This window comes from Phyllostomus discolor, chromosome 5 (assembly GCF_004126475.2).
Source record: "Phyllostomus discolor isolate MPI-MPIP mPhyDis1 chromosome 5, mPhyDis1.pri.v3, whole genome shotgun sequence".
In the NCBI taxonomy this organism is placed as follows: Eukaryota; Metazoa; Chordata; class Mammalia; order Chiroptera; family Phyllostomidae; genus Phyllostomus; species Phyllostomus discolor.
Window position 1 is genome coordinate 124382702 of NC_040907.2, and position 24544 is coordinate 124407245.

Below are 24544 nucleotides of genomic sequence, written 5' to 3' on the forward strand. Positions count from 1 at the left end.
TTCTGAATTGTTAATTAGGTGCATCTCTCTCTCTCCCCCGCTCCCTCTCTCTTCTTTAACTTCCAAAGAATTCAAACCAGTCAAGTCTAAATTCTTGATGAATTGATACGTTCATTGAGGTTTTTCTACTTATTAGTATGAATGCATGGGCAGAATTTTATTGTTTTTGCTTCATATTTTTTGATCCATGTTTTCATTTGCCCTATCAATCCCATCTTTAAAGGAGGGTATATCACTTGTGTTCTCTTTTTTATATATAATAGGAAAATTCTTGCTTAAAAACAAAACCTATAACAGATTCCAGGAGAATGCACAAAGTATTTAAATTACCTGAAGACTGAAGTTCTACACAATTAATTTCATAGTCACATATTATTTTAGAGGTAATGATTTAGCCCTTTTAGAAAAAAACATTAGTGACTCATTGTTATCTGTGTTTTATTTTTCCAGTTTAAAGCAATTGCTCCAAATGACAGATTCTTGACTCTCTTTGCCTCTTGAGGTGATTATCACCAATAATAATATGAAAAAGAATAGCTTAGGCTTTTCGAGTGTTTATTCTGTGCCCAGCACCATTCTAAGTTCTTTTTTTAATCTATTTTATTGATTATGGTATTACAGTACCCCATTTCCCCCCTTCATTCCTCTCCACCCTGCACACCCTCTCCCATCTACATTCCCTCCCTTTAGTTCATGTCCATGTGTCATAAGTTCTTAGCTTCTACATTTCCCATACTATTCTTGCCCTCCCCCTGTCTATTTTCTACCTACCATCTATGCTACTTATTCTCCATACCTTTCCCCCCTCTCTCCTCCTCCCACTCCCCTGTTGATAACCCTCCATGTGATCTCCATTTCTGTGGTTCTGTTCCTGTTCTAGTTGTTTGCTTAGTTTATTTTGGTTTTGTTTTAGGTGTTTGTTAATAATTGTGAGTTTGCTATCATTTTATTATACGTGTTTTTTTATCTTCTTTTCTTAGATAAGTCCCTTTAACATTTCATAAAATAAGGGCTTGGTGATGATGAATTCCTTTAACTTGACCTTATCTGAGAAGCACTTTATCTGCCCTTCCACTCTAAATGAAAATTTTGCTGGATAGAGCAATCTTGGATGTAGACCCTTGCCTTTCATGACTTGGAATACTTCTTTCCAGCCCCTTCTTGCCTGTAAGGTCTCTTTTGAGAAATCAGCTGACAGTCTGATGGGAACTCCTTTGTAGGTGACTGTCTCCTTATCTCTTGCTGCTTCTAGGATTCTCTCCTTCATTTTTACCTTGGTTAATGTAATTATGATGTGCCTTGGTGTGTTTCTTCTTGGGTCTAACTTCTTTGGGACTCTCTGAGCTTCCTGGACTTCCTGGAAGTTTATTTCCTTTGCCAGATTGGGGAAGTTCTCCTTTTTATTATTTGTTCAAATAAGTTTTCAATCTGTTGCTCTTCCTCTTCTCCTTCTGGTACCCCTATAATTCAGATATTGGAATGTTTAAGGATGTCCTGAAGGTTCCTAAGCTTCTCCTCATTTTTTTGAATTCTTATTTCTCCATTCTTTTCTGTTTGATTGTTTCTTTCTTCCTTCTGGTCCACTCCATTTATGTGAGACCCACCTTTCATTCCATCACTACTGGTTCCCTGAGCATTTTTCTTCATTTCACTTATTGTAGCTTTCATTTGTTCATCTAATTTGCAACCAAAATGAACCAATTCTGTGAGCTTCCTGATCACCGGTGTTTTGAACTGTGCATCTGATAGGTTGGCTATCTCTCGGTCGCTTAAAAGGATGGATTCTGGGGCTTTGATTTGTTCTTCTGTTTGAGCCATTTCTGTCTCTCTCTCTCTCTCTCTTTTTTTTTTTTTGGTCTGGTTGCACCTGTTACAGTAAGGGGTGGAGCCTTAGGTGTTCACCAGGGCGGGGCATCCCAGTCACTGGGTTGTGACATTGTATGTAGGGGCGGGGTCCCAGAGGGAACAATGGCACTTGCTCCATTCTCTGTGGGATGTCAGTCCCTTCTGCTGCTTCCCCCAAGCAAGGTGGCCCCCTCTGGTGCCAGTTTCCGTGTGGGTGGGCTTGTGCACTCCGTGGGACCCTTCAAGAACCTCTCCTGTGAGGCTGGGAGTCCCTCCCTGCTCCTCAACTCCCACAGGTGTCCTCAATCAGTGTCCCGAGGCTCTATTTCCCAGCACTGGGATCCTGGGTTACGCGCAGTGCCTTGCTTTACAGTCGCCACCTCACTGGGTCTGCCAGTTGCCACCCCTCAGCCAGGGTCTGCCAGCTGTAGCTTGCACACTCAGGGTCCACTCGCTGTGGTCTTGCTCACCCCCCGATGCCTTACTGCCTGGTCCCAACTCGCTCTGCTCTCCATGCCACAACCCGCACCTGGCCGCCCTACTCTGCCCCTCCTATTGGTCTGTATGAATGGGTCTATTTCAACTTCTTGGTTGTCCGACTCCAATTCAGATCAATTTTCTGTCAGTGATGGATGTTATTCTGTTTCTAAATTGTTGGTGTCCCTATCTTGGTTGTGCAAGGAGGTACTGTGCGTCCACCTATGCCTCCATCTTGGTGGGAAGACCATTCTAAGTTCTTACACGTAGTAACTCATTTAATCTGCACAACTACTCTTTTAGATAGCTTACTATTTTTATTATCATTTTACAAATAAAAAACTAAAGTACACAAAAGTTAAGTAATTTAATCCTTTTTTTTTTTAACTGAGCTCATACTGCTAGTAAGTGGTAGAGCCAGGGTTCCAAACTGGTAGTCTGGCTCCAGAGTTCACCACATTGAGTGCTGTGTGTGCTATACCATCTTTCATGTATCTAAGCTATTTGTTTATATGATCTCTTTGTAAATAGAAATTTCTCTGATTGCTTGTATGTTAAATATAGCATCATTTGAATGGGGCCACTCATCTAGTCATTCTTTAGAGGAGCAAAAGTTTAGAATGTGATTCTATTGCCAAAGTGAACTCAGGAACTGATTCAGCATTTTCAAGAAGTCCTTTGACACCTGCTGCAATTTCCTCTGACTTTTAGTCTCAGATTTTTTCACCGTCTTTCTTTCTCACCCAAGGTCTTTAAATTATTTTAAAACCACTGTCTTGTTTTTCTCTCTTCCTATAATTAGTAATTTTAGTTCTTTTGTACATACCACAGTCCTAAGAAAATATGGTTTTAGTGTTTGAAATATTTTTCTAGGGATTTCCATTTCAAGAGTCTCAGTATTTGACAACTATATGTAAAAGATTGATTGATATTATAGTATGCTGAATTGAGGATGAAAAATACATTATGGATTGCTGAACTTCTTAGTGTATAATAATAGTTCAGGATGAAAAATGTGTGACTTTGCATATAGACAATCCTGTGTTCAATATGGACGCTGTCACATACTTGGTGGGTAACCTTGGGCAAGAGACCACTTAACCTCTCTGTGTCAGTTACCTTCTCAGTAAAATCAGGACAATAGGTAAAGTATCTGGCTGTATAAATTGCAACTATTTTGCATGACTTTGAGCATTTTACTCAATTTATGGAAGGAGTTAGCTATGATACATATTATCTTCTTTCTTGGTTTGTGTGAAATGCTATAGAATAGCATACCCTATGCATAATTACTCTCTCTGTGCTTCTTTCCTTCGCAGTTAGATAGTGCTCGTGAGTAAAGCTCTACTCATGCTTGTGATGAGTAGTTGACTGGGATTAAATAGCTAAGCCCTGAACTGAAGAGAGAGCTCTATTTTGTTTTCTCATATCTGAGCTGTTCTGTGTTCACAGTGATTCATCTCACTCCTGTCACACCAATTCTAGCCTTAGGCTTGTAAATTGCTAAAAGCATTTTTTAAAGATTTTATTTATTTATTTTTAGAGGGGGTGGAAGGGAGAAAGAGAGGGAAACATTTCTGAGCGAGGGAAACAGTGATAGGGAACCTGACCCACAACCCAGGCATGTGCCCTAACAGGGAATCGAACCAGTAACCTTTTGGTTTGCAGGATGACTCTGCTGAGGAGGGGGCCCTACTGGAATGATGATGATAATGAAGATCAGGGGCTGGATGACCAGCTAGAGTTGATCAAGGATGATGAAAAAGAGGCTGAGGAAGGAGAGGATGACTCTTAAGCACATAGTGGGGTTTAGAAATCTTGTCCCATTATTTCTTTACATAGGCGCTTATCTAAGATCAAAATTTTCACCAGATCCTCTCCCTTAGCATCTTCAGCACATGCTCACAGTTCTCCCCATCCTTGTTCCTCCCATTCATTCATATTGTCCTGCACCTAGTCCGTTTTCACTTCCTTTGACACTCCTAGTAGTTAAGCCTTACCCTGTAATTTTTGCTTTTAATTTTAATACTTCTTTATGACTTAATAATAAAAAGGAAGTATGGTTTTTATCACCTGTATTTAAAATAATCTCTTGTTATGCAGGGAGTACAGTTCTTTTCATTCATATAAGAGTTGAGCAGTTGTTTCCCCAACTGCAAAGGCAGTGTCATCAATTGAGTAGCGCCTGAGAGCAGCTTTGAGGTAGAGGTGTATGTGTTAACCTCTGTGACCTCTAAGATGCTATGTGGGGCTCTTTAACACAAACCTAACAATGTATTTTTGTGAATGAGAGTTGGCATGTCAAGTGCATCCTTTAGGAAAATAATCAGTGTAATAGTCTTAAGGTTTGTTTTCTGAAGTTGATACTGTGGGTTATTTTTGTGAACAGCCTGATGTTTGAGACCTTTTTCCCCCCACAACAAACATGTCCCTAGTAAACCAGGATTTGGAGGAAAAACTCTGGTTTTTTAATTTTTATATTTTATAATTGTTTATTTCAAATTCTTTGTTTCACAGTAGGCTCTACAAAACCCCTAGAATGCACCAAATACATTTTTCTTTGAGTCCTAGTCATTATTATGTATACCAACACACACTGCTCAAAGTATACTTCATTGGAGTGGGTATTGTATTAAGGAGATAGGTAACTTTGATGTGGAGTGGAGAATCTTGCAAAACTGCTTTTATGTCCTAATGAAAAAAGTTGGAAAATACATTAACCCTTTTCATCAATACTTTGTGTCTAGTTAGTGCCCTTTTTTGAGATTTTTGTTGTGTGCTAAATTGTTTTATCTTTAAACAGAAGAGGTTCAAACATGTCAAGATTTTAGGGAAATTGAAATAACTGGTGAATAAAATTTATTTTCTCCCATTTTGTCCTTTAAAAAAAATGAAATGTTTGCTTTCCCTTTAAGATACAGGTAATTATTTGTGTGTTTCCTTTTTATAGTCATATGGAGTTTTTCTACAATGTAAGTTTCATTGTGAAGAGGTTAGATCGAGTTAGTTTTGGGGTTTTTGTACCTAGAAGATAATATATAAAACATATCTATTTAGTCCTCATTTTCTATTTCCAGGTGTTCAGTGATTTTATAACAGATTTTAATATGTCCTTTATATGTTATAATATTTTGTGATACTTATATATAGTCAATTTGGAAGTTTTTGTTCATATAATGAATGTCAATTTTTTTCCTTTTCTCACCTCTGATCAGGATTTCTGGCAGGTACTGACAGCATGTGCTTCAATTTAGTAATGTTCTGAAAGCCATAATAATGCTTTAGGGACAAAGGTTCAGCTCAGTGCATGCTCATGCCCTCTCCCTTCCCCCTTCAGAGAATGATTTTATTCCTTTCACTTTAAATTAATGTACTTTATCTTTAATATGACAATTCAAACACTGCACAAGTCCTTGAGAATATAGTACCTAGCATAATTTAAAAGAAAGGATTTTTTTAAGTTTATTGTGTTCTTTATAAAATTGTTTACATTTATTATAATAAACTTTATAATGTTCATTTCACAATATAGACTTGCAACTATAAAAATTATAACATCACTCAAAATATTCACAACTCCTAGCCATTAAAAAACCATGACAGGGAAATTTGGCTAGTCTATTTTAAGAAGGACGTTTTAATATTATGTGTCACACAAAAGGTAAACAAACTGTTTTAATCACTGTATTGCATAAGGGATACTCAGTTAAATGGGTTATTTAAATAGTCTTAGTTCCTAATTAAACTGTAATAGTGGCTTCAGATGAAAAATTAATATGGAGAAAATCATGAAAAAAATAATACATAGATTGTAGGCTGACAAAAGAGAATTTTAAGGACACACATAGGAAGTACTTTTTAAAATTGATCTTTAAGGCTTAGAGTCTTTAATTATAGCTTATAAATTATTAAAATTTCATTTTTTTTAAAACTTACTCTTACATTTCTTCATAAAAATATAAATTAAACTGAATTGGAACATCTTTTGGTTTAAAAGAATTAATTATATAACTAATGAAAATCATAAGACGCTTCTTATTTTTATGGAATATTTTTCATGTGCTTCCTTGTTTTTAGAATGGGATATATTTTTAGTAGTCCCATTACCAAATTCCAAACCAATCAGCCTATTGTTGTTGCCATAGATTGTCTTATCTTTGTCTTCAACTGCATTGTGAAACAAATCAACAAATAAGTAATTATATGAAAATAACCTATTGATAACCCCATTATCAATGTTTCTAATCCCTGAGATTCTAGTTTAGAATAGCTATGACACAAGCATAGTGCTAAAGAGCATAAAACAGATGAGATGCTGACACCTGTGTTGCAGAAAGCCACTTCCTGTCTCTAATTAGAGCAGAACAGTTTGTAGGAGCAGCTAAAAACTTGTGTGATAGCTGTATGGTTTAAGGATTAAAGGTTCAAAATGACTTGCTTCAGATAGGTGTCCTTCATAGAAAGTAAGAAGAGAAAAGAGGTAGAAACTGGTAAGTGTGTGGAAGTCTCTGGAATCTGCAGCACTGAGTAGTCAACCGCCATTGCTGACAAAAGAGCACCAGTCTTCTTGAAACTCTGACTACCAAAAGTAATATTCTTCAATGATAAAGGATTCAAAATCAAGTTTTACTGTATTCTTAAGGATACCTTATTAATACTCTTTATGTATTAAAAATAATGAACTTCTTTCTTTGAATAGGTAGTGGGGGATTGTTTATCTCTGTTGGGTTCTATAAATATCACACATTTTGGTGACTCTAGTATAAATCCTTTAAGCTTCCAAAGGTCAATGAGCAGAGCAGTTACTTTGTAGAAGAGGGCTTTCTTGCTTGCTTTTTTTACAAGGGTTTGTCCTTTGCATGCTAAGTTCCTATCGCCTGTGGAAAGGCCTGATTCACTTCGGTTTTTTGTTAGCATAGAGTGCATCTTCAGATGCAGCTTATGAATGGTATCAAACACTTAAAAGTGTATTGCTTCCAGGAGTATGCATACTGTCTCTTTCCAGTCTCTGAGTTCCACCACTGAGTAAAGTCTGTTGTTACCACACATGTTTGACTATTCAGGTTGAAAAAAGAAACAATATAATAATTAACAATATAATAATTAACAATATAATAATTAAGAGCTCCCAAGAAGGGTATAATTATTTGGTTGTCCCAAATATTCAGACTTCTTTTATGAGGTTTTAAAATACATTTTTATTTGAGATTCTGTTTCATTTGATTTAGGGTCAACTGAACCCATTTGACTTCCATTGTTAATTTGAAAGCATGAACATGACTAACCATTACATTTTAACACCTTTATGTTTAGCTTTTCACCGTGAAACAAGATTCCAGACAAACTTCATTTTTCTTATTATTTTAGCCAAAACACTCTAGCATGTTTTAAGGTTACACAAAGTTCTATGAAAACTACTCAAAACAGTTCTTTTCTGCCATTCTGGTTAAAATGGGTTCTCAGCCTAAACACCTACTGATGTGGTTTGGTTGCAGAGAATGTGTGAGGCAAGTTCTTACTTTGCATATTTGTCTTTGCCATGACGCCTTTTTAAAAGTTTTAAACTTAAATAAAAAGCTTCTTCAGTTTTGTTAATTAAGAACAGTATAAAGAGCCATTACATTCTTAAACTGATACTCATTTTGAAAATTATTAAAATATGCATTTAAACAAGTCAAGGTATAAAACTATGATATGCACCTCATACATCATTAGCTCAACTTTCTCTTCAAGATAAATGAGCTGATACAAACTAAGCCCCGAAGTAAATATTTTTCAATAGTGAACTGTGTTTTTTCTCCAAAAATACCCAATCCCATTAACAATTTAAGAAATTGCAAGCAGTGTAGATGCCTGGTGTATTTCTGTGATTTGATATAATATAACACGTAATGGCATGGGTTCTAGAGTCAGAACATGACCTGTCATGCTACTCTGTAGCATCGTCACCTTGGGCTACTTATTGGGGCTACTTACTTATTTCACCGGTAAAGTGCTGGTAGTAGTATCACCTACCTCACAGGATTGCAGTGAGGCCTGAGAGAGATCACGCAAGTGCTTAGCACAGTGCCTGGCATAGAAATGCAAACGAATTTTAAAATTCTTGATATGTCTTAAGGGTCAGTGGTGTTCAAAGAATACCTATAGATGTTTGATTTCAAAATGATTTACAAATTCTTCATCTAAAGGGTTTCCTCGTGGATAATAGTTACTAGAAAAATATAAAACAAGTGTATGACTGGTGATCCTCATAGTGAAACTTTTTAATTTTTGTTCTTAAGATGCATTTTTATTATCTTTTTCCAAGTGGAAGAAGGTGAAATACTATCTTAACATATTTTTCAAAATTTGTACTGAGGTTGTTTTTACATGAAGTGATAGGGAAGCCTTTTGTAAACTGTGTCACCAAAACCAAGACCGTTGCTGAGCTCAGAACAGTTCCTTCCAGCACTGATTGATTTGAATGGCCAAAGTTCAAAACTAATTTTGAGATTTAGATAGCAGATAATTAGTAACAGTAAAACATCAATATTTCAACCAGAGAAAGAATACACACAGTTTGAAGCAAGTGTGCAGATTTAATGTGGTAGAATGGGTGATTTTTCTCCTACGGTTTTTAATAACACCTCATCAGTTACTGAGAACTAAAATAAATAATTTTAATAAAGTAGTATCATTTACTTGAAGTCAATGCTGTTCCAGTAGACTTCTGAATTTTTATCATTGCTTTAATCGCCTCTTCTGCCACTGTTTTTTTAAGCATCTTCATTTGTATTCATTTTCCCTATAACCATATAGTTATAGCCATGACATAGAAAAACATTTGCATTCTAGGCATTTGGAATAGTTCTCAGAGCTAAAGTGGTTAGAATTGGGACTGAAAAGAGAATGGCTTTCTGGCAGAATGAGGTTTATAGCATCTTAAGCATTCACCTTCCACACTTTGTTGCACAGTAATTTATGTTTGCTTGCCTCAAGAACAACATTAGCTCTGAAAAGATTGCAAACTCTAAGTCAGGAGAAAAATAAATCATAAACTCCAAATTAGAAACATCTCACTTTAGTTTTTATATGACATATCCCCAAATTCTACCTTTCTGCAAATTCATATAGGTGATGGGGAAAGAAGAATAACACATTTTAACTGTGCAACATTTTCTTTTGACTTGGAACAGGGTGATTGTTTAAGATCAATATCTTACTAAGGCTTTGGCATCTATCTGTATGCCAACCAAATGATGATATATGAGCATTACTTGCATGGGGAAACTGCTGAATTTTCTCTTTCTTTCTAATTCTCCAGCTCCCCCAACCCCAGCTCCAACCCAACCCAACCCAACCTCAACCTTAGGTAGAAATACTATTTATCATCTAGAAATGATATGCCAAAATTGTATTTTCTAGAAGAAGCATATTATCATTAATTTTTTTGAAGTACAACTTCAAATATTTCTTGAGGGGTTTAGGTAGACTTTGAAATGTATTTTAGCAATATATAGAAATGTTAATATTAAATAATCCAATTATTTCAGCCTCATAAAGGCTGGCCTCGATTTAAATAGTAAAGGTGTGTTCTTTATGAAATTTTCTGTATACCAGGGATGTTTTGAGGTTCAGGATGATATGGTGTCATCTATTTTACTGTCACAGTCCCATCAACTTCTGTTTGACAGGAAACATTTATTTTGAACTGTAGAACTTGAAAAGCAGGTATTTACTAGAATAAGTAATGAGATTAAACTCCTAGATACGATTTTTCTCTTTGACTTCAACCAGTTGAATCCTAGGAGTCAAAGTTATTACCCCTATTTTGATCAATCTTGTAACACTTAGGATTCACTTTTGAGCACAGTGAGCACTAAGGAGTTTGAATCACATAGGAAATCCCAGTCCCAGAGCTCCTGATGGCACCTGCAACTTAAGCCACGTTTTATAAGTTTATGTGATAGATCAGAAACCAGAGTGTGAATGCCCTAGCAACAAAGCCATCCTGATAAAACAAATCAGGTTATAGACTCACTGAGAAGTGTGGCAATTACACTTGTATAAGGGAAGATTTGCTGTAAGTTTACTCTTAAGTCTTTCTGTTTATCTAAATAATAAAAAGAGGATAGTATAATTAAGATCAATACCAGTACCCTTATGAGATTATTTATTTGCCTTTACTTGAGGTCAGTAATTAGAATGTTCTAGTGATATTGAGCCTATAGCTATGTTCTAAATTTTGAAACTGATAAGATGAAAGGCTAGGTCTTGTAAATGAATAATAAAATAGTTAAATTTCAACTTATTTAAGTCAGTGAGCACATTGCTTTTAAATATTTTGCATAATTTTTTTCTCCAAAAGGGAGTAACATTTGCCACTAAATTGAATAGAAATATTATTCTGATCAGTTCACCGGCATTCTGTTCTCACAGCCTTAATTTCAGGGATTCAAGTAATTGCAATAGAGTTTGATATGTAACTTCTAAGACGCATGTAAAAAGAGAACTGCGTAAATTATCTTTAATTACAATCTCTTTTTAAAATACGCAGTTCTGTTTCATTTTCAGCATATATGCTGGTGTAGTGTTAGAATCTTTCCTCAGGAACTTTATTATGATACAAGTTCCTCATAGACCCTTACTATAATTTTTTTCTTGTTACTAAAATAATATCTTAATATATTACTTAATTTCACATTTTTGCCCTTACAGTAGAATTAGAATACATTTCTTTTTTATTTTTATATGCAGAAATTTCTTCGTTTTAGTTTGTTATATTTGTTATTTATATTGAATTATGTATATTGAATTAAATACAAATCCTGGTGACAGATTTTCCTAGTAAAAATACATATTAATGTGAATGTTCATAACCATCTCTGAGACAGAGAAAGTGAACACCATCACCAATCCGTTAAGTAAGGAACATTGTTTTCTTTGGGCTGTGCCTCCATGTCCCCTCTGATATGTATACATGGTGTTGGCTTAGGGGAAAACGACTTAAAACTTAGTCACAGATTAAGTTAAACATTACCCAAAAGATTAAATGAAGGGACATTGTACTTGACATTCCCAATTGCAGAATACTCATGAGACTTTGGAGTAAGGAAATAAAAACCTAGAAACATCTCTCCACTTTTCTTTCTTGAATCTTGATTTTCCATTTTACCATATTTCAGGACTTCAAAAAATTTATTCATTATCAAACTTTGGTTTTATGACAATTTTGGTGTTTGTGATTAATGTCATGAGTTTTATAAGAATCATCATTGGAGTTTTATCACTTATAAATTGTTAGAGTTAATAAATCAGAAATATAGGGGTTGGCAAAAGTAGGTTTATGATTTTGAGTACATGAAACAGAGTTTAATCTTGTATTATTATTTATTATTTTACTATTGTTATTATTAACCTGCTTTTGCCCACCTCTGTATAACCCTAAATATAACTGAATCACTCTTTGACAAGTGGATATATTGGAAAGCATACATGTAACTCCTCCCCGTCTCCTTGTACCCCAATCCCAACTCCAAAAGCATGAAAGAATAGTATAGACCTTTACTCTAAAGAATTAGAAGATTGTATTGCACAGGGCACATTGCAAAGCATGGCTAATTTTAAAATCTTCTTTAAACATCTGTTTTTTTTCTCCTCATTTTTAAGGAGCAACTCTGAAACACACACATTCTTTGTTCTTCCCCTCTAGCACACATATGCACACATGCTTCCTCTTTCCTCAGTTTCCCCTGACTTTTGAAACCTTCTGTTCCCCTCTGGTCATGACTCATTCTCCTTTTCTGTTTATCTTTCTAGAGTCTTTTTTTCTTCTATATCTTTCCTTCCAGATGTCTTCTGTTTTTTCTTATAGACAGCAATTTGGCATTCTTTTGGCCTCTCTTGCTCCCTATCAATCTACTGAGCACAGCAGAGGTCTTATTCATAGTTACACAAAGAAATATTTTCTCCTTTAGAGGACTGAGGGTTACAAACATGGACATATCCCATTTCATGTAGTAGAGAAAGGTGCCTTTCTGGACAAAATCACACTAATTGAATTAGCGTTGTGAAGTATCATTACAATGTAGCCCCTATGGAGATGTGTTCCAATAGTAACTCTCAATTAATACACAAAGTTCTGTTCAGTGACATCTTTATTATCTCTGCAGACTTTATAATTGTCCTAATGGTGGGGGTGGCTAGGCCTAAACCAGGACCGCAAATGGGTCTTATAGAGTCTCTCAAGCAGCCTTTTAAAAAACCGTTTAAATAATTCCATGATTATTTATACTTTGAAGAAACAATCATATACGTTGCTAGTATTGAAAGACCCTCGAAAGAAAGTGGGCTTTTCAAGTCAGAAAATATTATAGAAGAGTAGATCTATACTTATATGGTAAAATGATTTTTAACAAATGGCTTAGGGACAACTAACTGCATGTCCATAGTTTTAAAAAATAAACCTCACCCCTTATGTCTGTATACATAAAGTTGACTTGAAACGGATCATAGTCCTAAATGTAAAATCTGTAACTATAAGGCTTCTAAAAGAAAATATAAGAGAATATTTTTATGGACTGGAGAGAGGCAAAAATTTATTAGCATATAGAAAGCAATAACCATAAAGGAAAAAATTGATAAATTACACTTCATGAAAATTATAAATTCTGAATGTTAAAATAGAAATTTGTCAAAATAGACAAGCCACAGGCTAGCAGAAATATTTTAATAAGTATATTTAACTATATTTTTTTATGGCTGCGAAACAAATCTAAAGCTTAGTGGCTTAAAACAACATTAATCATTTCTTGTCTGTCATCTTTTCTGTGAATGAAAGGGAACAATTGGGAGCAATTGGACAAGATGGTTCTGACACAAGCTATCTAGTGAGGGTGAAGTCAAATGTTTGCTAGGACCTGAGTCATCCGGGCTACCTGAAAATTCAAGATTCATAAGTTATATACCCAAAATAATTGAAAACAGATAGTCAAACAAGCATTTGTGTGTGAATGTGCATTGTAGCACTAGGTGGAAACAACCCAAACACCCTTCATTGGATGAATGGGTGAACAAACTGTGGTGTATATACAATGGAATATTATTTGGCAGTAAAAGGAATACTGATTGATGCTACGACATGAATGAACATAGAAAACATTCTGTTACTTGAAAGAAGCCACACCATCTTGTATAGTTGAAATGGTGAATTTTATTACAATCAAAAATAAACCTCCAAAGGAAAAAATAAGGGTAAAGAAAGCTGTTCTGGATTAATGCATATTAAAGAGATAGGACAACTAAATGCCATTTATGATTGTATATTGCATCCTGAACTGGGGGAAACATAGATATAAAGGAAATTATTGAGAAAGTTGACTAAATTTGAAAGTAGACTGGATTAGGTAACAGCGTGTATTAGTATTAAGTAGTCTGGTTTTCTTAAATTTATACTGTGATATGTAAAAGAATGTGTTTATAGGAAATGTACACTGAAGTATTTAAGTGTAAAATGTAAAATGTGTCCAACTTTCAAAATAGTGCAAAAGAAAATATATATCGATATAAAATGATAAAACAAATAATGTGTAAGCTATTGGTGAATCTGAATAAAAAGTATATAAGAGCTCCTATATGAATCTTTACACTTTTCTGAGTTGAAAATATTTCAAAATTAAAAGTAACCAACAGACCTAGACTAGTCTTTCTCTTCATTGTCCAGATGACTATTAGGAAAATAACGTTAGGTATGCTTCTTTAGCTTAGCTGCCACTGCCCTTAGATTTTGTCTGGCTCTCAACTTCTGGATGCCAGTGTATTTATTTTATTAGCTTATACCATTGTCGCCATACAGTTATTACATAGTTAATACGTAGTACTCAGCTTCTGTACACATTTATTGTTCTGGTTAGTAATGGTAATGACTTCGGGAACAGATTCTCATTTTGTGTATTTTTCTTTTTATTCATATGCCTTACTTTTGCAGTATCTTGGATGATTTTTTAAAATGTAACTACTTCTTTTACTTTGAGAAATTAAAATACTACCTTTCCCAGTGAAGGGCTTTGCTGCTCCTGTTTTCATCCAGCAGCTTTTTCTGACTGAAATTTGTGTTTAATCTCTTGGCAGAAGATCAAGTGTTGTATGAGATCTAACCTTAATTTGAATATATGGGGCTGTGTGCTCATTTTCTGTTGTCTCAAAGAAGTAATCTCTGAATGCAGTCCAGCAGGCCATGCCTTCTGTCCGTCATAAATGAATCTGATAAGCCCTTTTCTAAGTAGAATCTGCCATATGGATTTTGACCTTTCTGTGGTTACTGTTTCATATGGACAAACAAATATTCAGTAAAGGCTATCAGTGGGTTTACCGAAAAGATCATGATAATTCACTTGGTACTTGTGTTTTCAATTGGTTAACTAATTTTCTTTCCTTTGTGGTGTATGATGGGATCTTCACTAGACAGAGGTAACCTACTGGGTAGTTGTGTGCCTGGATGCTGGTGTGGTGGCGCTTGTTGGTTTAGTTTTCATGATATTCCTCCCAAGGTTATGATTGCAATGCTGCTTATTCTTTGCGCTTGCATGACATTATTACTTTGATTGCGCTTTCTTGGTTTGGGTTCTTGATGCCTCCTCTTTCGTTTTTTTGGTACCCAGAATAATTTCTTGAATATCTTAGGTTGGCCCAAAACTTACGGAACTTAGTTTTAAGTCTAACTCTTTGGTGGATCCTTTTCAGTTTTTGAGAATATTTTCAATGTCACCACTAAATTTATAATTCATGAATTCAGAAATCGGGGTAGGTTTGCTTAAGCACCCAGGAAGAGACCACTTGCCAAACAGACTATTACTGCACCTGATAATTAACTCTCTTTTCGAGCTTTATAGATTAAAGAAAAGGAATATACACTTAGAGTGAAATCTAACTTTGAGGAGAATTTCATCATATAGCTGAAATTTAGGAGCTTCCACCAAGGTGACAGTAATAATAATTAAACCATGTCTGAAGCTTGGCGCGCATGTCTGATTTGCCATTATGTTTTAGAAATGCTATTTACTCTGCCAGCTCTTCTACATTCCAAAGCTGAGATTCTTGGGGGTCATGGGAAAAATCAAAATTAGTATTTCAGAAACTAGTTTCTGAGCATTTCTGTGGGCCTTGGAACTAGTTGCTTACTTCTTCATTTCTAATCACTAGTAATATAGTTTTCATGATCAATTGGAACTGACTTCATTTTAGTTTTTTCATTTGTTTGTTTTTATTTTTTTCTCCCTTACATACTTCTATAGAAGTAGGATTGTTTTTAAAACTAAAAAACAAAAATAGCCCTGAACTGGGCCTCTATATGTTAAATGACAGGAGTTCATAAAATTGAAATTATTTTTCAATGTTCATATTAGTCCCATGTTGAAACAAACAAAATTATCTTTTGTCCTACAATTTTAATCATCTTGAAAACTGTAAAGGATCCGTTAATTTGGAATGACCATCAGAGAAATGCTCATGACAAATACCATAAAACTGTCAAATAAATGGTGGGTTATCTTTGACTATTTATGTTCTCATTCTGCTCTGTCTTCTTTTTATCTTTTGATGGGACCCATATATCTAATAGAAAATTGCCCAGGAACGAGAAAAATTTGCTGACGAAGGCAGTATATTTTACACCCTTGGAGAATGTGGACTCATATCCTTTTCAGACTACATTTTCCTCACAACTGTTCTTTCTAGTAAGTATAAACTATTATTTTTATTTGTTTATGGGGAGCATATGGGACTATAAAAAGTTAAGTTGATTGGAGGGGAAAACAAGACATGTTCGCAGAATTAATTGATTATGTAACAAAATTTCGTGTATCTTGAATTCTCTATAACTTGTATGTAGAACCACCTGAGAAAGAAAACTAGAGTATCAAGGTAAAGTTAAAAAAAATTTAAAACGTAGCCCTGGCCAGTTGGCTTGGTTGGTTGGAGCATCATCCCGAGCACCAGAAAGGCTGTGGGTTTGATCCCGGTCAAGGGCACATGCCTAGGTTGCAGATTTGATCCCAAACCTGAGGCAACGGGTGGATGTTTATCTTTCACATCAATATTTCTTTCTATCACTCTCCTTTCCTTCCCTCCTTCCCCCCCCCCTTCCTCTTTGTCTAAAATCAATAAAAATATGTTTGGGGGTAAGGATTAAAAAAACAATAATAGGACTTCCGGCCAAGATGGAGGCATAGGTAGACACACTGTGCCTCCTCACACAACTAAAATAAGGACAACAACAATTTAAAAATGAAAAACAACCAGTACTGACAGAAAGTTGAACTGTATGGAAGTCCAACAACCAAGGAGTTAAAGAAGACACACTCATCCAGACTGGTAGGAGGGGTGGAGTCAGGCAGCTGGGCAGAGAGGACAGGAGGCAGGGCCACTGGTGGACCCCAGTCTCACAAGGCAGCAACAGCAGCAGCGGGCGGACCCAGCAAGGCGGCGGATTGTAGAGGGGCATGGCCAAAAAAATTGTTTTGGCTACTGTCTGTGTAATTTTTACATCTAGGATTATCTACCATTGCCTGATTGACATGAAGAGTAAAGACAAAGCAGATGAAAGGCCGAATTTATGCACTGTTATTTTAGCCTATGAGAGCTGCCTAGAGTATGGGGCCAGTGGCGCAGTGGATAACACGTCTGACTGTGGATCAGAAGAGGTGCCTAGAACTTCAGAAGTGTGTGTAGTCGTGTTGTGTGACGTTTCCGTCGGTGATGGATCACGTACACAACAGTGGAAAGCCATACAACTTAGGTGTGTAGTAGGCTACACCATCTAGATTTGTGTAAGTGCACTCTGTGTTGTTCACGCAGTGATGAAATCTCCTGACACATTTCTCAGACTGTTTCCCTGTTGCTAAGCAGTACATCTGCATTTTCATGCTGTGAGGCCAAAAGTGTCTCATGAGTGTCTCACCTTGTTTATCAATAACTTCTTTCTCTAGCATAACCTATTCTTATGGTTAATTCATTGATTTTATAGTAATGCAGCTTCTGACAAAATAATAAGATAATACTTAAATACATCAATAACTTATGATATTCACCCTGGCCTGGTAGCTCAGCTGGTTGGAGCACTGACCCATTATGCCAAGGTTGCGGGTTCCATCCCCAGTCAGGGCACATACATGAATCATCCAATGAGTGTATGAATAAGTGAAACAACAAATTGATGTTTCTCTCTCTCTCCCTTCCTTTGTCTAAAATCAATAAAAAAGAAATTTTAAAAAATAAAGTAATTTATGATGTTAAGTTCATTTTGAGCCAGATATATTTGAGAAACTATGCCATTTCAGTAGTTCCTGCTGTTACAGAAAATTGAGCATTTACTTTTTTTTTATCCTCACCTGAGAGCATTTTTTAATTGCTTTTAGAGAGAGGGGAGGGGGTGAAAAGAGAGAGAGAAACATCGATGTGAGAGAGAAACATTGATCAGCTGCCTTCTCATATACATCCCAACCAGGAATCAAACCCACAACCTGGGTATGTGCCCCAGCCAGGAATTGAACCCATGACCCTTAGATCCAGGGGATGATGCTCCAACAGACTGAGCCACACCAGCAGGGACAAGCATTTACATCTTTGTATCAACAACCAATCGAGAATTTTAATTTAGATGAGCCAGAACTAAGTAGTGTTTATGTCTCTCTCAAATCTGCTTGTGGCTATACCAGAAGCTTTAAATATTTTTTTTTATTTACAAAAGAAGGTTAATCCTTTGGGAACAATTGCTTGAGATTTGTTCTGAGGGTTCAAAAGGCCAAAGAGAGAACGTAAGACTAAAGAAGCAAATTATGGCTTCTAACAAAAATAACATCAAAGAGCGTTCTGATGATATCTCGAGGAAGATTTCATAATTTTATTCCCATGATTGAACCCAGTCTCCTATTTGAACTGAAACACTTTTATATTTTGGAAAATTTTAAATTCTAGTAATTCTAATATTGACTTCAAATGTTATAGAAATCTGATTTCTGTAGCTTTACCCTTTTAATACAAATAGCTGAGATGGGGCTGTGCGCTAAAAAGGGTATCGAACGTGGTGGTTGGGAATGTTTTCTGTATGTTCTACGAGCTGGTGCTGCCACCAAAATTATGTCTGCATGCACATTTTCCTCTCGTGAATGGCCTGTGAAGCTTTCTGCTACTTTTTTGTGGATTTCTCTATGACACCTGAGATTCAGGTAGGAACTCTAGAAAAGAGGAGGATGGCCCTTGGTCCTACTTCTCTGCTCCTTAGGTTCTCAAGTTGAAAGGCTAATTTATCAATGGGAGCAACTTGATGGACTTGGTGAAGCAAGAAAAATAAAATTTCAAAATAAGATAAATTTCATGCCTTCTAGAAAATAACCTATAAAATTATTTCTTTTTCTCCTTTCACTCTTCAAATCAAAACTGTCTTTCTCCTATCATATCTTAGCTAGGATTTTACTTTTTTTCAACAAACATCATAATTTAAATTTCATGTATTAAATTGCAAATGAATTATGGTGCCTCATAACAGCTCTAGAGATATTTGCATGAAGATGTTTGTTAACTCAAAAGAATCTCTAATAATGAAAGTCTAGGCAGTTTATAGTGTCACTTAATAGTATCTTTTTTTAGTTTTTATTGAATTTATTGGGGTGATTAATATAATTATATAGGTTTCAGGTATATAATTCTACAATATATCATCTGTATATTGTATTGTGTGTTCACCATCCCAAGTCAAGTCTCTTTCCACTACCGTTTGTTTCCCCTTCACCCTCTTCTTCCTCCCCACATCCCACTTTCCCTCTGGTATCACCATACTGTTGTCTGTGTCTGTGAGGTTTTATTTACTTATTTTTATTGCTTAATCCCTTCACCTTTTCACCCACTCCCTAACCCTCTCCCCCCTGACAGCTGTCAGTTTGTTCTCTGTGTCTGTGAGTTTGTCTTTCCCTGATAGACTTATTTTACTTAACACTGTCCAGGTCAATCCATGCTGTCACAAAAGGTAAGATTTCCTTCCTTTTTAGGGCAAAGTAGTAGTCCGTTGTGTAAATACCATAGTTTTTTATCCACTCATCTACTGATGGGCACTTGGGCTGCTTTCACATGTTGACTATTGTAAACAATGCTGCAGTGAACATAGGGGCGCGTATATTCTTTGGATTAGTGTTTCAGGTTTCTTTAGATCTATTCCCGGACGTGGGACTGCTGGGTCAAAAGGCAGTTTAAATTTTGGAGGAAACTTAATACTGTTTTCCACAGTGGCTGCACCAGTCTGCAGTTGCTCTAACAGTGCACTAGGGTTCCCTTTTCTCTCCACAGCCTCTCCAACACTTGTCGTTTGTTGATTTATTGGTGATAATCATTCTAACAGGCATGAGGTAATATCTCATTGTGGTTTTAATTTTCTTTTCTCTGATGATTACTGGCATTGAGCCTCTTTTCATATGCCTATTGACCATCTATATGTCCTCTTTGGAGAAATGTTTTTTCAGGTCTTTTGCCCATTTCGTAATTAGATTACTTGGTTTTGGGGTTTGGGGGATGTGTGTGTGTGTGTGTGTGTGTGTGTGTTGAGTTTTACACATTTTCTAAAAATTTTGGACACTAATCCCTTATCAGATATATCATTGATGAATATGTTCTCCCAGTCAGTAGGTTGTCTTTTGTTGAAAATGATGTTTCCATTGCTGTGCAAAAATGTTTTCCTTTGATGTAGTCCTATAGGTTTATTTTTTCTTTGTTCCCCTTGCCCAAGGCGACATGTCAGGGAAAATGTTGCTGTAAGAAATGTCTGACGTTTTACTGCCCATGTTTTCCTCTACAGTCTTTATGGTTTCAAGTTTAATATTTAAGTGTTTAATCTATTTTGAGTTTATTCTTGTGTATAGTGTAAGAAGGTGGTCTAGTTTCATTTTTTTGCACATTTGCCCAATTTTCCCAACACTATTTATTGAATAGACTATCTTTAACCCATTGTATGTTCCTGCCTCCTTTGTCAAATAGTAATTGACCATAAAGAAATGGGTTTATTTCTGGGCTCTCTATTCTGTTTCATTGGTGTATAGCCTGTTTTTATGACAGTGCCATGCTGTTTTGATTACTATGGCCTTGTAGTATAGTTTGATATCAGTTAGTACGATTCCTCCAACTTTGTTCTTCTTTCTCAGGATTGCTGTAGCTATATGGGTTCTTTTGTGGTTCCATGTAAATTTCTGGAATATTTGTCCTAGTTCTATCAACTACATCATTAGTATCTGGATAGGAATTGCATTGAACCTTTAAATTGCTTTGGGTAGAATGGACATTTTAATGGTGTCAATTCTTTCTATTCATGAACATGGTATATGCTTTCACTCATTTGTCTCTTCCTCAATTTCTTTTTTCAGTCTTACAATTTTCCAAGTACATGTCTTTTGCATCTTTGGTTAAATTTATTCTTAGGTATTTTATTCTTTTTGATGCAATTCCATTTGATGCAAATGGAATGTAGGTCCTTGCCTTTCATGACTTTGAATACTTCTTTCCAGGCCCTTTTTTCCTGTACGATTTCTTTTGAGAAATCAGCTGACAGTCTTATGGGAACTCCTTTGTACATAACTGTCTCCTTTTCTCTTCCTGCTTTTAAGATTCTCTTATCTTTAACCTAGTGTAATTTAATTATGATGTGCCTTGGTGTGTTCCTCCTTGTGTCCCACTTCTTTGGGACTCTGTGGCTTCCTAGACTTCCTGGAAGTATTTCCTTTGCCAGATTAGGGAAGTTCTCCTTCATTATTTTTTCAAATAAATTTTCAATTTTTTGCTCTCCCTCTTCTCCTTCTAGCACCCCTATGATTTGGATGTTGGAATGTTTAAAGATGTCCCGGAGGTTCCTAAGCCTCTCCTCAATTTTTTGAATTCTTCTTTCTTATTTCTGTTCTAGTTGAATGTTTATTTCTTTTGCTCCAAATCACTGATTTGAGTCCCAGTTTTCTTCCCTTTACTGTTGGTTCCCTGTATATTTTTCTTTATTTCACTTTGCATAGCTTTCACTTTTTCCTCTATTTTGTGACCATACTCAACCATTTCTGTGAGCATCCCAATTACCGGTGTTTTGAACTTTGCATGTGATAGGTTGGCTATCCCTTCATCACTTAGTTGTATTTTTTTCTGGAGTTTTGATCTGTTCTTCTGTTTGGGCCATATTGTTTTGTCTTGGTGCAGCTGTTATGTTGTAACAGGTGGAGCCTTAGGTATTCACCAGGATGGGGCAACCCACATTGCTGCGTTGTCGCACTGTTATGTTGGGGAAGAGTCAGAGAGATAACAATGCCACTTACTCAGCTCTCGGAGGCTTTCAGTCACTTCCCCCACTACCCACAAGCTAATTGGGCCCTTCTGGTGCTGATTTCCAGGTGGATGGATTTATGTACATTCTAAGACCCTGTGGGTCTCCCCAACTAACTCTCCTGTGAGGCTTGGAGTTTCTCCCCCCACCACAAAACCAACAGGTTTTTGTAGACAAAGGTTTTGAGGCTTTCTTTTCCTGAGCTGGACTCCTGTGTCGTACAATCTGTCTCACTCTCCAGTTGCTCTTCCTGGTTTATCTGCTCACAAATACGGGACTACCAGCCATCACCTTGGCCCCCCAGTCCTCCAGCCGCCACCTTGCCATGAGTCCTCTCTACTCTGGCTGCCTGTCTCTGACCCTCCTACCAGTCTGAATGAATGTTCTTTAATGCCTTGGTTGTTGGACTTCCATACAGTTTAATTTTCTGGCAGTTCTGGTTGTTTTTTGTTTCTAAATTTGTTGTCCTTTTGGTTGTGCAAGGAGGCAGAGTGTATCTACCTACACCTCCATCTTGGCTGGAGCTCCTCTGTGTCCTTTTTCATGATGTAGCTCTCACTAACTTCCTTGAGCATCTTTAGAACCTTTTTTTTTACACTCTATTTCTGCTAAATTGCTTGCCTCCATTTCATGTAGTTCTTTTTTTTTTTTTTAGATTTTTTGTTCTTTCATTTGTGGCATGTTTCTTTTTCTTCCCATTGTGGCTGTCCCTTTGTGTTTGTATGTTTGTATGTATTAGATCTGCTATGACTCCTAGTCTTGTTAGGGTAACATTATGTAGTAGGTGTCCCTTGGGACTCAGTAGTACAGTCTCCTTGATTAATTAAGCTGGGTGTTCCAAGAATGTTCCTTGTGTGGGTAATGTGGGAGCTCCTGTTATAATTGAGTCTTGATTGCTATTGGTTCATTTATGCATGGTGTCAACCCTCAGACTGGCTGACTGTGAGGATTAACCCCAACTACAGTGTACAAGCTGCTGTGGAGTTGGTGACCACATGAAGCAGAATTCATCTCAGCAGGGTTTGGTGACTGCCAAGATCTCCCTTAGGATATTCTGCTTGTGAAGCTAATTGGATCCTGCTCTAATGTTGTCTGAAGCTGGCCACTGGGTGTGTTGGTTCTGGGGCCTCTTGGGAGGGACTCTGGTGCAGACTAATACCAGAAGCTGCCTGTGATTGGCCCTAGACAACCTGTTTTGTAGCTATAAAGCATACACATTTTGTGGCTACCTCTGTTGGGCTTGGGTGTGCATGGAAAGGATCAAGCTAAACACCAACGCTGGCTTTTACCAGCACCAGGCCCAAGTCCCAAGCAGGTCCCATAAAGTTCCAAGGCACCACAAGATCCACCTCCACCTGCCTTTGCCTGCCTGCTGCCTGTTATACTCAGTCATTGAAAGAGCCCCTGGTGGTACTCAATTTGTATGAGGTTGGTTCTCAGTGAGTTACCAGATAGGGGCAATTGGTATTTACCAGATTGACACAGGTTCAAACTTGGTGTCAGTGCTGGGTCTGAGGCCACTCATCAAATGATTCAGGATATAACAAGTCTAGCTGCCACTTGTTGGGTGTTCATGCAACTTTGTGGTGGCGTAGAGTCTCGGGGTTGTCATGGTGAGGTCAGCAGAGGTTATCAGGCCCAAACAGACCTAGATATGGTCATTTGAAGGGAGGGCTCTGCAAAATGGCCATAAAACTCAGTCTGTCCCAGATTCTGCCAGAAACCAGACCTCAGCCGGGTGGGGCCTCTGGGAATCAGAAGGATGGGGCTAGTAGATCTCCTGTGAGGGGGAGGGGCTGTTCAAGCTTGAGGGAAGATGAAGGTAGTAACACAACTGAATTTGTCCCAGATTCTGCCAGAGCCACCAGGAGTTGGGAAGGTAGAGCCACGGGAGTCCACAGAGTATGGCTAGCAGATCCCCAATGATGGAGGGACACCAGTCAGGTTCGTGGAGAAAGTGAAAGGAATGACCCTCTCCCCAAAACAACACAACTCAGTCACTGGCATCCCCTGAGTTTGCTCAGACCTCTGTACCCCTGCCCAAGCAGCTAACTCCTCAGCAGGACACAGGTTCCACAAGGTAGGGCAACAGGGATTTGAGAGGGTAGGGCTATTGCATTTCTCCTGGCTAATGCCGTAAGGAGGGGAGTGCGCAACCTACAGCACAGGGATTTGGGTGGCTGTCCCTCCACCTCTCTCCCCAGAGTCACAAAGCCCAATCTCCCCTCACATGCCTCTAGTCAACTCTACCCTTCCTTTATGGGAGCCCAGGATGAGTGGCTGTGAATGGGATTTTGTGCATTGGCCCTTGAAGAGGGCACCTGTGTCTCTAGTAGACTCCTGTTTATCCCTGGTGGACAGAATCCCCACCATTTTTTACAGCCAGATGTTACGTGGATGCCTTTTTCCTGCTCTGGCTCTCCGGGCTGAGGAGCTGCCAGAGCAAGGGGGGCTTGGGGTTCCGACTCCTCCACTCTTCTCACAGGGAACCTTTGCAGCTGTGGTATCCCTCCAGAATCTCAGCCACTCCCCTTGGGATTAGGACCAGCACTATTTCTGTCTCCACCCTTTCTCTCAGTTTCAGTATGGCTTCTTTTGTAAATCCTTGGTTAGAAGACTTCACTTCAACTAGTCTTCAGTTGGTTATTCAGGCTGATTGCTCTGTATTTTAGTTGTACTTCCAGTTTGGTCCTAGGAGGAGATGAGTTTAGCTTCCACCGACTCTGCCACTATCTTGAATCTCCTCTAAACAATATCTTGAAGTAGGAACTTTGTAATATGATTTTGTATCCCCAAAATACCTGACACCATATCCTACAAATAGTAGTCATTCAAAAAGTATTTGAATGAAAGGATATTTGAGATGTGGCTTCACTGAGTCTCTCTGAGGCAGGAAGGAGA

At 37.2% G+C, this 24544-nt stretch overlaps 1 protein-coding gene across 4 annotated transcripts in view; it reads left to right on the plus strand.

Annotated features, from left to right (window-relative positions):
• The window catches only part of MICU1 (mitochondrial calcium uptake 1), a 235893-nt gene that overhangs the window by 103360 nt on the left and 107989 nt on the right, over nucleotides 1–24544 (plus strand). Inside the window, exons 6-8 of one of the 4 annotated variants that reach the window (XM_028512754.2) lie at nucleotides 5538–5549; nucleotides 14764–14769; nucleotides 15920–16034. In XM_028512754.2, coding sequence (XP_028368555.1) covers nucleotides 5538–5549; nucleotides 14764–14769; nucleotides 15920–16034 — 133 coding nt within the window. The remainder of the gene's footprint in view (nucleotides 1–5537; nucleotides 5550–14763; nucleotides 14770–15919; nucleotides 16035–24544) is intronic. The other 3 variants (XM_028512757.2, XM_036026819.1, XM_028512756.2) reach the window with 3 other exon arrangements.